The sequence below is a fragment of the Elgaria multicarinata genome, chromosome 13 (genome assembly GCF_023053635.1).
Source record: "Elgaria multicarinata webbii isolate HBS135686 ecotype San Diego chromosome 13, rElgMul1.1.pri, whole genome shotgun sequence".
Classification (NCBI taxonomy): domain Eukaryota; kingdom Metazoa; phylum Chordata; class Lepidosauria; order Squamata; family Anguidae; genus Elgaria; species Elgaria multicarinata.
In genome coordinates, this window is record NC_086183.1 from 26,008,172 (window position 1) to 26,024,733 (window position 16,562).

General features: G+C 44.9%; 3 protein-coding genes across 12 annotated transcripts in view; 2 read left to right on the forward strand and 1 right to left on the reverse strand.

Moving 5' to 3' along the window:
- The window catches only part of LOC134408147 (interferon-inducible GTPase 5-like), a 55,995-nt gene that overhangs the window by 30,397 nt on the left and 9,036 nt on the right, over positions 1–16,562 (reverse strand). For 4 of the 10 annotated variants that reach the window (XM_063140277.1, XM_063140276.1, XM_063140274.1 and 1 more), the window contains exons 1-2: positions 6,232–6,321; positions 3,270–3,485 (exon numbers count right to left, since the gene is read on the reverse strand). The exons of 3 other annotated variants lie outside the window; for them this stretch is intronic. The gene's annotated coding sequence lies outside the window, so the exon portion shown is untranslated. Of the gene's footprint in view, positions 1–3,269; positions 3,515–5,460; positions 5,539–6,231; positions 6,322–16,562 lie in introns of those variants that run through there. 3 more of the 10 variants (XM_063140270.1, XM_063140269.1, XM_063140271.1) reach the window with 3 other exon arrangements.
- LOC134408150 (interferon-inducible GTPase 5-like) lies at positions 5,096–6,306 on the forward strand. Its single transcript, XM_063140295.1, has one exon. It carries the CDS (start codon positions 5,119–5,121, stop codon positions 6,304–6,306), a length of 1,188 nt encoding a protein of 395 aa, XP_062996365.1. The 5' UTR covers positions 5,096–5,118.
- On the forward strand, positions 11,375–14,319 carry LOC134408153 (interferon-inducible GTPase 5-like). The gene is made up of 2 exons (XM_063140298.1): positions 11,375–11,494; positions 12,813–14,319. The coding sequence occupies exon 2, from the start codon at positions 12,826–12,828 to the stop codon at positions 13,993–13,995; it is 1,170 nt and encodes a 389-aa protein (XP_062996368.1). The 5' UTR covers positions 11,375–11,494; positions 12,813–12,825; the 3' UTR covers positions 13,996–14,319.

Consider the following 16,562-nt stretch of genomic DNA (forward strand, 5'->3'; position numbering starts at 1 on the left):
TCAGTTATTGAAAAACAACTTTCATCCAGTAAGTGCCTGACCATGAGTAGGCCTGCCTACTGCTTACTTTTTCCTCCTTCTCCTAGAAACTCTATAGTATCTTTATATTTTTGTCAATACCGGGAGATAGACTAATGAAAGATGGAATAATACCTGAACGGCATTTGCTACCTGTGCAAAATAGGAAATTAATCAAATAAGAAGCACCTTGGGTGTTTGTGTTTATAACCAACACTTCTACATGGCTGGTGAGAGATGGAACACCACTCCAAGGGCATTTGCCAGTTGGGAAAAACCAAGGAGTTGTTTTTCACCCACTTGCTGAATGAAAGTTGTTTTCCTTCAACTCCTTGCCCCCTCGACCCCATTGCATGTCACCCAACACCTTGATGAGATGCAGCCACTTTCACTTTCAGGATTCAGTTATTTTCTATGTTTGGAAACATATGTGATGGGTAAAGGGCAGAAGGTGAAGCACATATTTTCCCTTTCCATATTCAGTTATTTTCTATATTTGGAAACACAAGTTGCTTATAAGGTGGAGCACTTATAAGGAGAGAAGAGACACCTTGAACTCCAGCAGGCAGCTGGCCTGTGGGTGAGGATTTCCCCTTCTTCAGCTTCCCAATGTCAGTCTTGGCTGTGAAGAGTAAGGACACCTTTCTCTTGCTATCAGCTTTGCTTGCTTTACAATAGAGTCGTTGCTGCTTTGTGTTGGCTTTCAAAGGAAATGCGGGAATAACCAAAATGGCTAGTCAGGGAAGACTGATGCCTATTGGGTTTTTATTCTTTCTAAACATGCATAGGATTAGGAACATAGGAAGCTGCCTTATAATGAGTCAGACCATCTAGCCCAGTATTGTTGACACGGACTGGGGATTCCTCACGTCGTACTGAGGGTGCCCCCAGTGCGCCCCCAAAGCGATCGTGTAGCTTGCCTGGAAGAGACGAGGAAGTGGCGTCCTTGCCCCCGCCGCCGCCACCCACCCACCTCCTCGCTGGCTGGGTCGGAGAGCTCAGCGGAAGAAGGCGGGGCGGAGAGCGGAAGAAGCTCACCGACCCGGCTGGCTCTTTCGCCGGCAGCAGGAGGCCGGCGGGGAGGTGGGCGGCGGCGGTGGCAAGGACGCGGCCGGATTCCCCAGCCTCCTCCTCCTCCTCTTCCTCGTCTCTTCGAACAGGCAAGCTACACGATCGCTTTGGGGGCGCACTGGGGGCGCATGCAAGCGCCCTCAGTACGATGTGTAGAATCCCCCCGGCAGTGCCTTTTGAGGGTTTCAGGCAGGATTCCTTTCCTCGCCCTACCTGCAGAAGCCAGGGATATAACCTTGGACCTTCTGCATGCAAAGCACGTGCTGTTTCACATTGAGCTATGACAGGCATGACTCTTAGGATTCCATGCTAAGACCTGTTTTCCTCCAACCCTCCCCCACAAATGTTATTGTGATTCCTGTTCAATTGCTGCTATGCGGGTTGGAGATGTTTTATACAATGTGCAAATGAAAATAAGGAGAAGCTGAAGCCACCAACGCATTAAAATCCATGGAAAGACACACTGGGATGAAAGGAAGACAGGAACATGAGGAAGCAGGCTTTGGAATGAGATGGAATTCACTAATTGCAACGCAGGATTAATATGCAATCCATCTGATGAAAGGTTCAATATGTTACTTGGTATATTTTTATAAGTTTAAAATCAATAAAATATTTTTAAAAAACATGTTTAATGCTACTTTTCAAAACCTTTAGTAAAATCTAAATTTGCTGTTACCTTGTAGTAGTGTTTGTCTGTCTTATTGCTCTCAAAGACGAATTCCCCATGTCTCCTAACTCAGCGCCCCACCCACCCCTTAGAGAAAAGCGCCTGGCTTCTAAAATAGGGTGACCATATGAAAAGGAGGACAGGGCTCCTGTATCTTTAACAGTTGCATAGAAAAGGGAATTTCAGCAGGTGTCATTTGTATATAAGGAGAACCTGGGGAAATTTGCTCTTCATCACAATAGTTAAAGCTGCAGGAGCTATACTAGAGTGACCAGATTTAAAAGAGGGCAGGGCACCTGGAGCTTTAACTGTTGTGACGAAGAGGGAATTTCACCAGGTTCTCCATATATACAAATGACACCTGCTGAAATTCCCTTTTCAATACTACTGTTAAAGATACAGGAGCCCTGTCCTCCTTTTCATATGGTCACCCTATCTAAAAGATTCTTCACCATTTCCTGGTGGATATAGTCCCAAATGTTTTACCATGTAACATGAAAATTAGATCTCTTTGTGTTAAAGCCAGACCTGTTGTACCAATTGCTCTCCTTGGCCAGATGTACACCAAGCAGGATATAACACTTTGAAAACATTTTGAAAATGGTCTATGGAATGTGTCCTGGGCCTGAACACTTGTCAAAACTGTTATGAAGCAGTAGTGTAGATCCTGCCCAAGCCTTACAATAGATTTGCAGGTTAAGGGTAGCTATGTAGCCGCCCCTATTCACCCAGGGAATAGACTAGATCCCCTGATGCGCTTAGGAAAGTTTGCTTGTAAAGAAGATTGGCTTTTAAACTGAGCTGCCATTTCACGTTTCATTTAAAAGTTTGCTTTAGATATCTACATATGTTAAGAACTTGTAAAATTGTAGTCTATTTTAAATGTTTAATGTTTTAATATTGTAATATATATATATATATATATATATATATATATATATTTGTATATATCTTTTCATACGTTTTAAAATGTATATGTTTTAAATTTTGTAAGGCTGCATTGAGGCCCAGTATTAGGCAAAAGGCATAATAATAATAATAATAATAATAATAATAATAATAATAATAATAATAATAATAATATCTCCATGATTAAATTGCAAACTTAATTTTTGGCAGTCAAGAGGATTTCTTGTGGTTATTTATTTATCATTCCTGCTAATAGCAAACTCAGGTGTGGAGTGCCAAAATGGAGAGTCTCAGTTGTATCCCTGAGAAATGAGACTGTACTATTAGCATGTTTGGGGCAATCTTGAGATTTGCAGAAGTACAAATAAAGACTTTTGTTGCTGCTGCTGCCATTATTGAGCTGGGATTTGTAATCCTGCAGTGAAATCCTAAGTATGAGGAGTTGCAAACCTGGATCTTTGCGTATCTCCAGTTTATCAAAATAGAGACCTGCCACATTTGTTCCTTCCCAACCCGATTCATACTACCAGTAGCAGGGGGAGCCTGGAGAAGAGCAGGTAACAAACTTCTCTTATTGTTGCTATTGGTTGTACCAACCCACCTGACCTGGAAGTATGTTTCTCTCAGCACTGAAAAAACGGGTTTTGGGGATGGCTGGTCCTGCCATCTAACATTGATGGAGCTGAGCTGATTTCATACTGCAGAGAATAAGTGCAATGTGCTTTCCTCCCATGCTCTTCAAGATGAAGTCCAGGAGTCTCGCTGATTGGGTTTGTCGAATCTCCCAGAGAGAGGCTCTTCACTCTGCACCTTCTTCCTGCAAACAACAACAGATACAAATAGCAGCTGTGGTGTGTGTGTGTGTTTGAGAGACAAAGACAGAGTCAGAGACAGAGACAGAGTTTTATCAACAAAACCAGCACAGAACCCCAATCCATACTGTATATTATGGAATGGACTTTTCCTTCCAAAAAAACAAACAAAAAACAAGTGACCAAATTACACCTGCTTTTTAAAAAGGGTGCTTATCATAGTGTGCCGTTTTCCTGTTCTAAATGAGGTTGTGCTCCCTCAGAAAGAACAGGTACGTAGTTTGGGCTGCTCCTGGATTCACAGTTGTCATTAGAGGCCCAAGCAACTTTTGTGGAAAGGCGTGCTTATTACCAATTTTAGTTGGCATGTCAAGTCTGCCGTTTCTTGGACAGGGATAACCTGGCCATTGCAGTCCATGCATTCGTAACCTCATATTTAGATCAGTGTAATCCAGTTTCTGTGGGGCTAGCATTGTGGTTGGTCCAGAAACTGCAGCTGGTGCAGAATGGGGTGGCCAGGACGCTGGCCAGGATGCTTGGCTGTGCACTTGTTACACAAGTGTTGAAGCATTTACACTGGCTGCCTGTTAGCTATTGACCTATGTTCAATTTTTTTAAATTTTTTTTTTTGCTGGTGTATAAAGCTCGGTTACCACCTTAATCAGCTTCACAAATATGGACCTGTTTTATTACTAAGCTTGTCAGAGAAGAACTAAACCAGCTTATCTGGTGTGAAGGCATGGGGTGCTGCGACTTTGATGAAGCTAAGCTGGTCTAGGCCTGGTCAGTTTCTGCAGGTGTGACTACCTGGGAACCCCATGTACATGGATTTCTGCATTGAGCAGGGGGTTGGACTCGATGGCCTTGTAGGCCCTCCCAAATCTACTATGCTATGATTCTTGGTTATACAGCAACTGATGTTTGGTTGTCACCTGGAAAATCTCACCTGGTGGAATGCTGCCCCTTGGTATGTGGGAAATACTAACTGTGGCATGTTTTAGGTACTAGTTGAAGACCCATCTTTTCAGCGAGGACTTCCCTGACTGCTTGTGCTGCCCGGCATTTTCACTGCCAGTTTTCTAGATTTAAAAGATTAAACTGAGGATGGTTACCTTTTGATTTTAACTTATTTTAATTGAGATGTTTCCCCTATTTTTTAATGTTTTAAACCACTATGGCCTGGTTCAGACAACACACTAAACCATGTGACTTAATCACAAAATGGTTAATGCAATGCATTCCATTAACCATTTTGTGGTTAAGCCACATGGTTTAGTGTGTTGTCTGAATGGGTCCTTTGTGATTAATTTTTTAATATCATCAAGTGGTTTATAAATGATTAAATAATAATAAAAAAGTATGGCCCTGAGAAAAAACATGTCAGCCCATACCAAGATTTTGGGTGCATGAAGAAATGGCCATGGAGGGGGGATCCTGCACCTTATTCAAATAGTGTTCATAACTCCAATATATATTGGATATCAATCTAGTTTTCCACCAATGGAGGAAGTTTAAATAAATCTAATTCCCCAAATGGGAGATGGTCAAAGATGCCATCTCAACACTGTCTATGGCAAGCTAGCAATCACAGTATCTCTTTTCTTTCTCAGAATAAGTGAGCCAGCAAGAATCAGCACCATGGATAACACCCAGTCAAAACAATTTCCAAAAGAACTTGACGAATTGAAGGATGCTTTGGCTAAAGGCAATATTCCAGACCCTGCAGCTAAAATTAAAGAGGAATTGGATTTACTCGAAAGAACCACACTTAACATTGCCATCACGGGATTCTCAGGTGCTGGTAAATCATCTCTTGTCAATGCCCTACGGGGTATGACAGATTATGAAAAGGGCTCAGCTAAGACTGGGGTTACAGAAACAACAAAGCGTCCAGTGGGATACCCACATCCTGTTTTCCCCAATGTCACCATATGGGATCTACCAGGAATTGAAACAACTCTGTTTAAAGCAGAGAATTACCTAAAGCTGGTAGGATTTGACAACTATGATTTTTTCATCATCGTTGCTGGTGACCGATTCACTGTGCATGACAGCAACCTGGCCCATGAAATAAAGAAATTGAATAAGAAGTTCTACTATGTGCGCACAAAACTAGATGTCAGTTTAAGTTCTGAAGCAAGGAAACCCAACTTCAATGAAATGCAATCCCTTAAGAGGATAAGGGAATATTGCTATGAAAATTTGAAAGAAGCAGGAGAGAGTTCTCCAAGAGTTTTTCTAATATCGAGTTGGGATTTGAGCAAGTATGATTTCCCCCTCCTGCTACAGACCTTGGAGAGTGAACTGGGAGGTATCAAGAAAGAAGTTCTGATTATGGCTATGCCGACTTTCTCAAAAGAAAGCCTTAGAAAGAAACAGCAAACTATGGAAAGTCTTATATGGAAAGTATCCCTTCTCTCCTGTGCTGTTGGGTTGACTCCTGTCCCAGGCCTTTCCCTTGCATGCGACATTGCCATCTTGGTGAAAACAATGAAAGATATGTACAAGGCCTTTGGCTTGGACGACGATTCTCTTCGTATACTTGCGCACCGTGTTGGCAAACCTTTTGATGAGTTGCACTCTGCAATCAAAAATATCCCAAGTGGTGGTGAGATCACCATTCAATTTGTAAGGGATAGTTTGAAAAAATCACTGTTATGGGGAACACTGACAGTGGTAGAGCTGGCTCTGGATTTTGTACCCATTGTAGGCTCTGTGTTTGGGGGAGCTAGTTCTTTGGCAAGCACTTACTGCATACTGAAGAGCTTCCTGAGAGATGTTGTGAAAGATGCTGAGAATGTTCGGGCAAAAGCTTTTGAGCGTTAACTGTGAACAAGCCAAGAAACCCATCTGGAAAGAGAAAGTCAAGCACACAGCATATGAATATATCTTCTCTATATTTCAATTCAATTTATCACTGTCCTCTGGGTCTTCCCAATAGCAACCAATTCTCCCCACCCTTTGATTGCTACTGAAATTCAACTCTCCCTCTTTCCCACCAAGCTCCTGGGGTATGCTGCCCACTCCTGCTACCACAACTGTCTTTCTCCCACTCCTGTCTTGACCTCCTATAACCATGCTTCAGCCCTCTGTACAATGAAACTGCCCTCACCCAAATCACTGGCGGTAAAGTGACTTCTCTGCCATCATTGATACAGCTGAGAACTCTCTCTCTTGGTTGATTCTGTTCATTCTCCAGCCAGGACTCTGTGATAGGGTGGTTGTCTTCCTGCCTATCTAACAATTGTTTCAACATTTCCAGTGGGGGAAGCTCTCCCTCTTATTTGCCTCTTTCTGTTGTGGTTCTTCTGGGATCTATTCTCAGAACTCAGCTGTCTGCTACTCTCACTCTGCACAATGTCCTAGTGTGACCCAATCAAATCCCCTGTCACCCAATGACACCAATATGTGAATGATATCCATCTCTCCACAGCCTCATCCCCAACTGCTTGACTGATATTTAGGCTTGGATATTTCACCATCTTGTCAAATTTGGGATTTCTAAGTCCAAACTTCTCATCTTTCATTCCAAGCCCTTCTCTCCTTGTGTACTGTCCATAGTAGTGGTAGGAAAAACCAAAGTGAAAGGAGCAAAGCCCCCAAGTCAAACAAAAGAATGGAGAAACACACCCAAGTCATAGTAGTGGTAAGGACCATTTTGGGGCCGGTGGCCATATTTAACAGCTTGAGAAAGTGCTGTGAGTGGGTACCACCACGAAATAGAGTTTTCATGGTTGCTGGATGCACTGTAGAGGAAAGCGCCAGCCTCCAGCTGTCCGCTGTCCTAATTTCAGAAGAATATCCCTAAGACTCATGTGTATCCCAGAGGCTTTTGTGGGGAATGATAGCAGCAGTGGCAGGCTTCCACTTTGCACTGAAGCAGTCCCAAATTAATATTTGTTAGTTAAAAATGTAAATAGGAGGAGTAGGGCATCTTGGTGGGGGCCACGGAAGATGTACAGGGTCACACTGGTACCTACAGGTGCCACGTTGCCTACGCCTGGAGGGAATCTACACGTCGTACTGAAGGTGCTTGCGTGCGCCTCCAGTGCGCCCTCAAAACGATGGTGTAGACGGAGAAAGAAGAGACGGAGGAAGAGGTGGAGGACGAGGCGGCTGGGGAACCGGCCGCGTCCTTGCCACTGGTGCTGCTGGCGCCGCCTCCCCGCCGGCCTCCTGCTGCCGGGGTAAGAGTGGAAGCTGAGCTCTCCGACCAGGGTGGCTCTTACCCCGGCAGCAGGAGGCCGGCGGCGGCAAGGACGCGGCCAGTTCCCCAGCCACCTCCTCCTCCGCCTCTTCCTCCGTCTCTTCTTTCTCCGTCTACACCATCGTTTTGAGGGCTCACTGGAGGCGCACGCAAGCACCTTCAGTACGACGTGTAGATTCCCTCCTGCTCCGCAGCTTTTGACAACTTCACCATTCGCCTTATTGAAGAGGGACAACGCTTTGGATGTATCTTCAACTCCCCCCACCCCGAAATTCCATCTGCCCCAAAGTTATGACACGTCTCCCTTTAAAATATAGCAAAAATTCAGCCCTTTCTCTCTTTCACTGAAAGTCTGGTAGTTCTGAATCTGGTCCTCTGTCACCTCTGCCACAACTCTGCTGCAAAAAACATTTGCATCAATTGTCAGTGTTTGGGTAACTATGGAGTCTTAGACCTGTTCAGATGACACGCTAAGCCATGGCGGTTAAGAGCTTTGAGCGAAACATTAAGGTTGAGTGTGTCTTGTGAACCAGTCCTAACCATGGTGGCTCCATAACCATGGTTTAAACACGCTCCCAAACCATTTGCTGCAAAAGGATTAGCAGCCTAACCATTTCTGATGATAGAGCTTGGATTTATTTCCAAGTCTTTGATTTTTCTGTTCACTTTAGGTTTTACCTTTAGCTGAATAATACTTCACATGCCCAGAGGAATGTAGAAATGCTTTAGCTTTTATGTGCAAGTAATGTGCAGGAGGAAGTAAAAGGGAGAATTAACCAGTATGTTTTAAGTTTAGTTGTAAATTGCAAGCAGTAAGCAGAAGGATAAAAAGGAGACTCATAACCATGTTAAATGCTCAAGTCATTATCTCGCTAGCTACATTTGTAGTGCCAGCTTTGTCAATTGCAATTCTTTTAATTAATCTCTCTTTTTTTGTTATTTTCTCTTTCCCTGTAATCACAGAGGATGTTTCTAATGCTCATATAACCAACATGCTACTTTCTTTAACTTTGTAATTTTCTTCAATAAAGCATTTAACAGATTTCAGTTCACAATTTTGTCCGTGGTGATGTTTGTCTGTTTGGATTTAATTTAATTTATTTATTTATTTATTTATTTATATTTTTTTATTACATTTTTATACCGCCCAATAGCCAAAGCTCTCTGGGCGGTTCACAAAAATTAAAACCATAATAAAACAACTAACAGTTTAAAAACACAAATACAAAATACAGTATAAAAAGCACAGCCAGGATAAAACCACACAGCAAAAATGGATATAAGGTTAAAATACAGAGTTAGAACAGAAAAAAATAAATTTAAGTTAAAATTAGGTGTTACAATACCGAGAGAATAAAAAGGTCTTCAGCTGGCGACGAAAGGAGTACAGTGTAGGCGCCAGGCGGACCTCTCTGGGGAGCTCATTCCACAACCGGGGTGTCACATTCAGATTGATTAGCCACCTAAGTGCGTAGAGTACCCATTTGGTGTAGGTCTGAAGTTAAGCAAGATCAAATTAACACATCCCAGAATTATCTATTCCATTTCTGTCAGTCTTGCTGATTTGGTGCAGCCAGGCTGATAGGACCAGTAGATTCAGGACTAATGTAGGGTTTGTGACTAGGCAGTGGGGGAAATGTACCTATGTGCTGCTGAGTGGTTAAGTGGCTGCTTTGGGAGGCGTCCGGTGTGGATTTTAATCAATGGTGCATCCTTTCTTTTGCCCCTGACATCACTCCCTCTCCCCAGACATTCAGGGTTGGTTCCAGAGAGGGGTCCATCTCGGCTCAGACAAGCAGCTCTGGTGTCACCACTGCAGACATTCATAAAAGGAGAGAGAGGGATCCCCCCCACTTCCCATAGTGGGCTCAGTCTCCTTTCTGCAGCTCCATAGCCCCTCCCTACCCGATGCCCTTTGGAATGCGCCATGGAGGCTGTGGGAATGGGGGTGCTGTGGTGCCTTTGTATGAAAGAATGTAATGTGCCAGGGAAAGGGGTTAGAACCACCCCTCTGCCAAAAGTGGTCACATGCCAAACATTCCTTAATGGTGGACATCATGTGCTAGCTGACAAAGAGAAAAACTTTCAACCAATGGAGCATCAAATGTAAGCTATGACTCATTGAGTTTGTGCACCTTAACCTGCTAATTGAATATAACTTAACTTGCTAACCCCACCCTGACCAATCAAAGGGTTAGAAAGAAACTAACACCCCCTGAGTAATCAGGGCATCTATATACTTTAAGATTCCTTTGTTCAGGGTGCCTCCATTTTGCATGTCATCGGAGATACTGCAGTATCGGAAGTAAACGATTAAGAGAATTCTCCAGCCTTGTGTGTTTGATTAGATATTAACGCACTGGGGTAGCGAGCCTTTCACCCCTTTGGGGGACAACACTATGATAGGGTGACCATATTTGGGAAACCAAAAAAGAAGACACCTAGCGTGTGTGTGGGGAAGCAGCTTTCTGAGTCCCGCAGAAAGTACGTTATTCCCCTGCCACCTTAAAGAACCCGATTGGAGTGGAGGAGGGGAAAGGATTTCATTCTGCACCACCACCATCCCCTCCAATTGGGGCCTTTTCTATAATGTCCGCGAATGACCCACTTTCCCCTTTAAGGCCTCAATTGGAGCTCGGGGTGGGGGAATGATGTGCCTCAAGAAAGCATGTCATTCCCTCCTGCCATGCTAATGGCAGCCTTAAAGAGGAAGGTGTGTCATTCCAGGACATTATTGAAAATTATAGAAATTCCCCCCTGACACCATGGAAAGAACAAAAACCAGGACAAATCCGGGGAAATCCTGACAGTTGGTCACCCTACACTATGGGGGTGCCTGTTGCAATGCAGAAGGTGTGGCGTTGGAGTGGCCAGTTCATAGTGTCCTCATTGGCCGTCTCCACATTTCCATGTGCTGCACATTCCATGGGTGTCTGTGGCAGAGGTTTGAGCTATGCTGGAGGCATGCCCATCATTTCTCTGCCAAGTTATTCTCTTTTGGCGTTCCCCCTCCCCTCCCAGGCTGAGTGGGGGCAGGATCCAGAGGAAGGTCTGTTAGTATCCCCTCCCCTAATGGCCGGCTCCAGGGGGTGGCAAGGTTGGACATTCGCCAAGACCCCAAGGTCAGCAAAGGGCCCACCACCCTAACAGTGCCATCATGACCATTTTGCACTGAGACTTCAAGAAAACCAGATGCTGCCTAACAGAATTGCCAGCCACCATGTCCTGCTACTACAGGTCGAGGGACGGATGCACGGAGGGGGTGCCATGCTCCAAGGGTCCCCCAAATCCAGAAGTCACCACAGTCCCACAAGGATTTGCAGTCATAAGATTGCTGAGCCCCTGAGACTTCGATTTATCCAGCAGGGCTCTTCCTCTTTTTTGATGTTCTTTGGGGCCAGTAGAAAACTTCCCCATCTGTTTCATCCCGAGACTCAAAGCATTCAGACTTCTGCCCCTTTCTGAAATAAATATGAGAAAAGGTAGAGAGGTGGTTTCTCTGCCACCCCCTCCCCTCGCCGAAATAAATCTAACAGTTGCTTTTAGGTGTAAATTTGATTCTGGTGCCTCCCCGTCATTCAGTAAATTACAGAACCACGTTCTGGCTTTTGCTCTTGACAAACCTCTTAAGGGTTCATCTTTCAGCCACTTTTTACTTTCGCTTTCTATTAGCTTTTTATAGAACCAGGATTGGGAGGGAGAAGGAAGAAAGCAAACGGAGAGGCTTGGAAGGGGAGAACCTAACAGAACAGGCTTCAAAGCCCCAGAAGCCACAAGCGAACCTTTGTGCTTTGCTAGAAGCAGCAGGTAAGGAGCTGGGCTTTCCTCCTGGGATGATTTCCATTTCTTTCAGGGGTTCATTGGGGGTAAAGAAGATAAACGCATCAGGAGCAGCTGCAACGTCTTTCTCACTCTCTGCTTTTAATCCATGCCGGAGGCAGCTGGCAAGGAGCTGCACTCTGAGCCTGGATCTGCTTCTCTTTCTTTACTTTGTTGGAGTAAAGAAGAGAAAAGCTTCTTGCAAAGAGCCAGGACTCTCCCTTAATTTGTTTCTCTTCTCTTTGAATGCTGTTGAGAAGAGGGCTTCAGGCACACATAGGGTGACCATATGGAAAAGGAGGACAGGGCTGCTGCATCTTTCACAGTAGTATAGCAAAGGGAATTTCAGCAGGTGTCATTTGTATGCATGCAGCACCTGGTGAAATTCCTTCTTCATAACAACTGTTAAAGCTGCAGGAGCCCTGCCCTCTTTTGTATCTGGTCAAGAGGACAGGGCTCCTGCAGCTTTAACAGTTGTGATGAAGAGGGAATTTCACCCGGTGCTGCATGCATACAAATAACACCTGTTGATATTCCCTTTGCTATACAACTGTGAAAGATGCAGCAGCACTGTCCTCCTTTCCATATGGTCACCCTATGCATGCAGCTCCAGAGGTATGGGCATCATTGGCCCACGAACGGAAGACAAACATCTCAAGATACTGAAACAAAGATTTAACATTTTAAGGCTTCTTCAAGGGGTGACAAAACGTCTGCAGAGATTCCTGTAACAAGGTCTCCTGCGAAAATTCACTGGCAACCTGCACCCTCTCCGGGCTTCCACTCACGATGTTACTCTGGGAGCAGCAACAGCACCTGTTCTTGCTGCCCTTGCCCGGTCTATTCCTACTTTCATTTTCCAGCTTCAGAGGCAAAGCTCAGGACAGGACAGAAGGTCATTCATTTGAGGGTGGTGGGGAAAGGCCCTCAAGTTTAACTGAGGTCATAGGAGTGTCTGTCCAGAAAGCAGAGCTGGCTGCATCTTGAAGTCCCGCACGAGACAGTGAACCCGTGCCAAAGGTCCCACCTCTGCAAGGCAGCCTTGGCTTGCTAGGAAGGAGGGTGGGAGCACCTTCACACAGCAGGGGTCACTTCCAGACAGCCTTGCCGCACCCTCCCTCCAGACAGGAGGAGCCAGTGCCAGCCCAAATCCACGCGACTGCGCCGATTTAGTCTGGCTGACTAAATAGTGAAGGTGTTGCTCATTTTACCAATGACACCATGAGTTGCAAATAAAGTTCTTCTTAAATAAGGTCGTGTTTTTATTTAGGCAAATGCTAAAACTCTTTTTGCTTCCTTCCTGTAGTTCACTGACGTCCATGGCTATGGAAGACTTCAAGGATGCTGTGTATCAGGGGAAACTGACGGACGCCGTGTCTAACGTGTGGGCAAAACCACCACAGTTCTTTAGCAACACTTCGCTCAACATTGGCTTCGTAGGAGAGCTAGGCTCTGGAAAGTCCTCCTTGATCAACGCCATGCGGGGCTTAACTGTAAATGACCCGGGTGCTGCTGAGACAGGCATTCAGATGACGACACTAGAGGTCAAGGAGTATCCACATCCGGTGCTCCCAGGGGTCACCCTTTGGGACCTCCCGGGAAAGGGAGCCTCGCCTTTCGGTGAGGACCCTTTTGCTAAGAAGGTAGACTTGAATCGCTTTGATTTCTTCATCATAGTGGGCTTCCAGCGTTTCCGGTCCATCCATGCTGAGCTGGTCCATGAGATCCAAAAGATGGGCAAGAGATTTTACTTTGTGCGTACCAAAGCAGACCTAGACCTGGAGGCATCCAGGCGGCAACGGCCATCAGAGTACAATGAGGAGAAGATCCTCCTAGTCATCAGGAAGGACTGCAGGGACAGCTTGATGAGTGAAGGGGTGAGCAACCCTCAAGTCTTCATAGTGTCCAACTGGGAATCCGACCGCTTTGACTTTCCCCGCCTGCAGGAAACCCTGAAGAACGATCTCTTGGAGCTGAAGCAGGAAGCTTTTCTGCTCAGATTGCCAAGTGTCTGTTTACCAGTCTTAGAGAAAAAGAAAACCAACATGAAGAAGAAGATTTTGGTAGGAGCCCTTTGCATGGGGGTTATTGCTGCTCTCCCAGTCCCAGGCCTCTCCTTCCTGTCTGCCATCTTCCTGTTTATGAAGTTCCGCTCCTGGTGTTATCTTGACTTTGGCCTGGATGATCCATCCCTCACAGCTCTTGCTCAGCTTGTTGGGAAGACAGCAGCAGCTCTTAAAGAAGTGATGAAGCCCTTGGAGAAGACCACAGTGGCTTTATGGAGGACACCAGATTTAGTGGGAGCAGCGGTGATGATAGCAGAATACCACTACTGGCATCGTTTTCCCGTCCTTGGCTGCCTGTTGTCCGGAGGAATGTCGCTTCTTTCCTCCTACTTCATGCTATGGACATGTGCGTCTGATGGTGCCAACGACACCCAGAGGGTTCTGAGCAAAGCTCTGGCAACAGAGGAGAAAAAGTCCGTTTAGCAGCAAAGAGCCAAAGAGATACTATTACAGGGATCTCATTTCCTGCAGGGCTCAGCAGATTCCGAAGTCATGACCTGCAGGCATAAAATCCGGGTGCTGGGCACTGCATTCAGCAAAATGATAGCATCCGCTTCCTATTATATAGCTTCCTATTAGATTAGTATCCGGACCATATGGCAGCAAAGGGTAGAGACAGGCAATAGGGACGTGTGTCATCAGTACTAATAAAAAGGAAATTTTGTACCAAGGCCATCAAAAAACCATAGCCAAGAAGCTGAATTCTCCTATCTGTTCACTTTAGTCAAATAAAAGAAATTTACATAACTTCGAATTTTGCATAATTTATTCCAGATTTGCTTTTAGGAAGGGGGCAAGGAGCTATTCAGCCCCCTGTAGCCCCTGATGATTCTTGGAAACATCACTGAGCTCCACATTGTGAGCATTGCACTCATACTTGCAGGGATATTTTTACAGCCATCATAAGGGCTAGAAACTTATATATATTGAGATTCGCAGCAAGTTGAATTCTGCCGCCTACACCACATTCTTCAGGTTTTCTATGCTTCTGTGAAATTCTGACATACTTGCGAGAAGGTAGCATTTAGAGTCGTTTTGAGAAGGTGAGACGTGGAAGCTTTTAACTCACAAGGTGTCTGCCTGGTGGAATGGAAGCACGGCTTTCCTCCCCCTAGAAACTCTGGGCAGTTATAAAAAACCCCCCCCCCCATGCTTTGTAATCTGGAAAGGAAGCTAAAGTCTTTGCCACAGTAAAAGTGAAATATGCTAAGACTCTTCTGTCTTGTATCTTTCAAGATATTGGTCACATTGCAACCCTTAAGGAGAGCCTAAGCGAGATACAAAGACATAGCTTTATCGAATTATCTAATAACTACTCGCAAGACATATGAGTATATAAAGGCAAAAGAATACCAATTGGACCTCACTGTAACATCAAACCTTTCATCGGATGGATTGCATATTAAGTCTGCATTGCAATTAGTGAATTCCTTCTCATTTCAGTTTGCGTGTGCGCGGCGGACAAGTTCAGTTCCTGCATCTCGCTCTCCCCCGCATTGTCATCTCCCTGGGACTCTCTTTGGTGTGTGCTTGCACATGCGCACGCAAACGCAAATACAAAGATACCGAGGGAGAAAAGTGTTTTGCAGGAGGAGCCGCCGCCGCCGGGATGCACCAGAAGAGCCGCCAGGTGGGAGGGGGGATTATTCGAATGGAAGAACACGCGAGGGAGAGATTCTTCCGCAGGCGGCGCTGCCTAGCTCACAGTACACACAGTAAAGAAAGAGGCGCTTCTTTTAGGTACGTCTCTAAAAAAGGCGCACGGAAGCGACATCGCAACGACATGTAGATCTGGCCCAACTTTAGTCTATAGTCACCAGTCTTCCCCAGCCAGCCACTTTCATTATTCCACATTTCCTTGAAAGCCAACACAAAACAGGTATGACTTTATCGTAAATCAAGTAACGCCGATGGCAAGAGAAAGATGCTTACTCTTCAGAGCCAAGATGGACTTTGGGAAGCTGAAGAAGGGGAAATTCTGCTGGAGTGGAAGATGTCTCTTCTCTCCTTATAAGCTCCCCACTTTATAAGCAACCTGTGTTTCCAAATATAGAAAATAACTGAATATGGAAAGGAAAAGTATATGCTTCTTCTTCTGCCCTTTATCCATGAAGGTGTTGGGTGACATGGAATGGGGGCAAGGGAGTGGGGAGTTGAAGAAAAACAACTTTCATCCAGCAAGTGGGTGAAAAAAACTCCTCAGTTTTGGGTTTCCATGGCTGAATGGGGACTAGAACCCAGATCTCCTGACTCCCAGCGCAACACTTTAGCCACTCCACCACACTGGCTCTCCATTTCATCAGATGCAATCCATCTGATGAAAACTTGGATATGTTACTCTTTGTGTATTTTTATAAGCTTGAAATCAATAAAAATATTTTTAAAAACACATTTAATGCTGCTTTTCAAAACCTTTAGTAAAATCTAAATTTGCTGCCACCTCTCTTACTTCCACCAAATCCCTCCTCCCTTATAATCAGCTTTGACTGTGAAGTACTCCCAGGCATCCTGCTTTAATTGTGATTCTTGGGGGGGGATCTACACTATTGCTTTTAAAGCACTTTAAAGCACTTTGAAAACGTTTTGAAACCTGTATATGCAGCGTGCACTGGCCCCCAACAGTTGTCAAAACTGTTATAAAGCGCTTTAAAGCAGTAGTGTAGATCCCCCCCAAAAGAACCGACCTATTTTGCTACCCGTTTGTTGTTCTTCGAGCAGCCACTGGGGGCGCAGCAGGAGGATTTGATATGTTTAAAGTACAAATTAAACAAATGCTTACATCTGCGTAAGTTTTAAAGATAATATTAAGCAGGGCTTTAAGCATATCAAATTTGAATCGGATTTGGTCATCTGTTGATTTTTTAATGATTTTTTACATTTCTTCCCTTAAACCCTTTTCCTGGTATGCAAAGGATCTGAGGAGCGCTGCCACCCAGGATGTGATTTAGCCAACAACAATGACAACTTTATGCTATGGGGATTATTCGAGG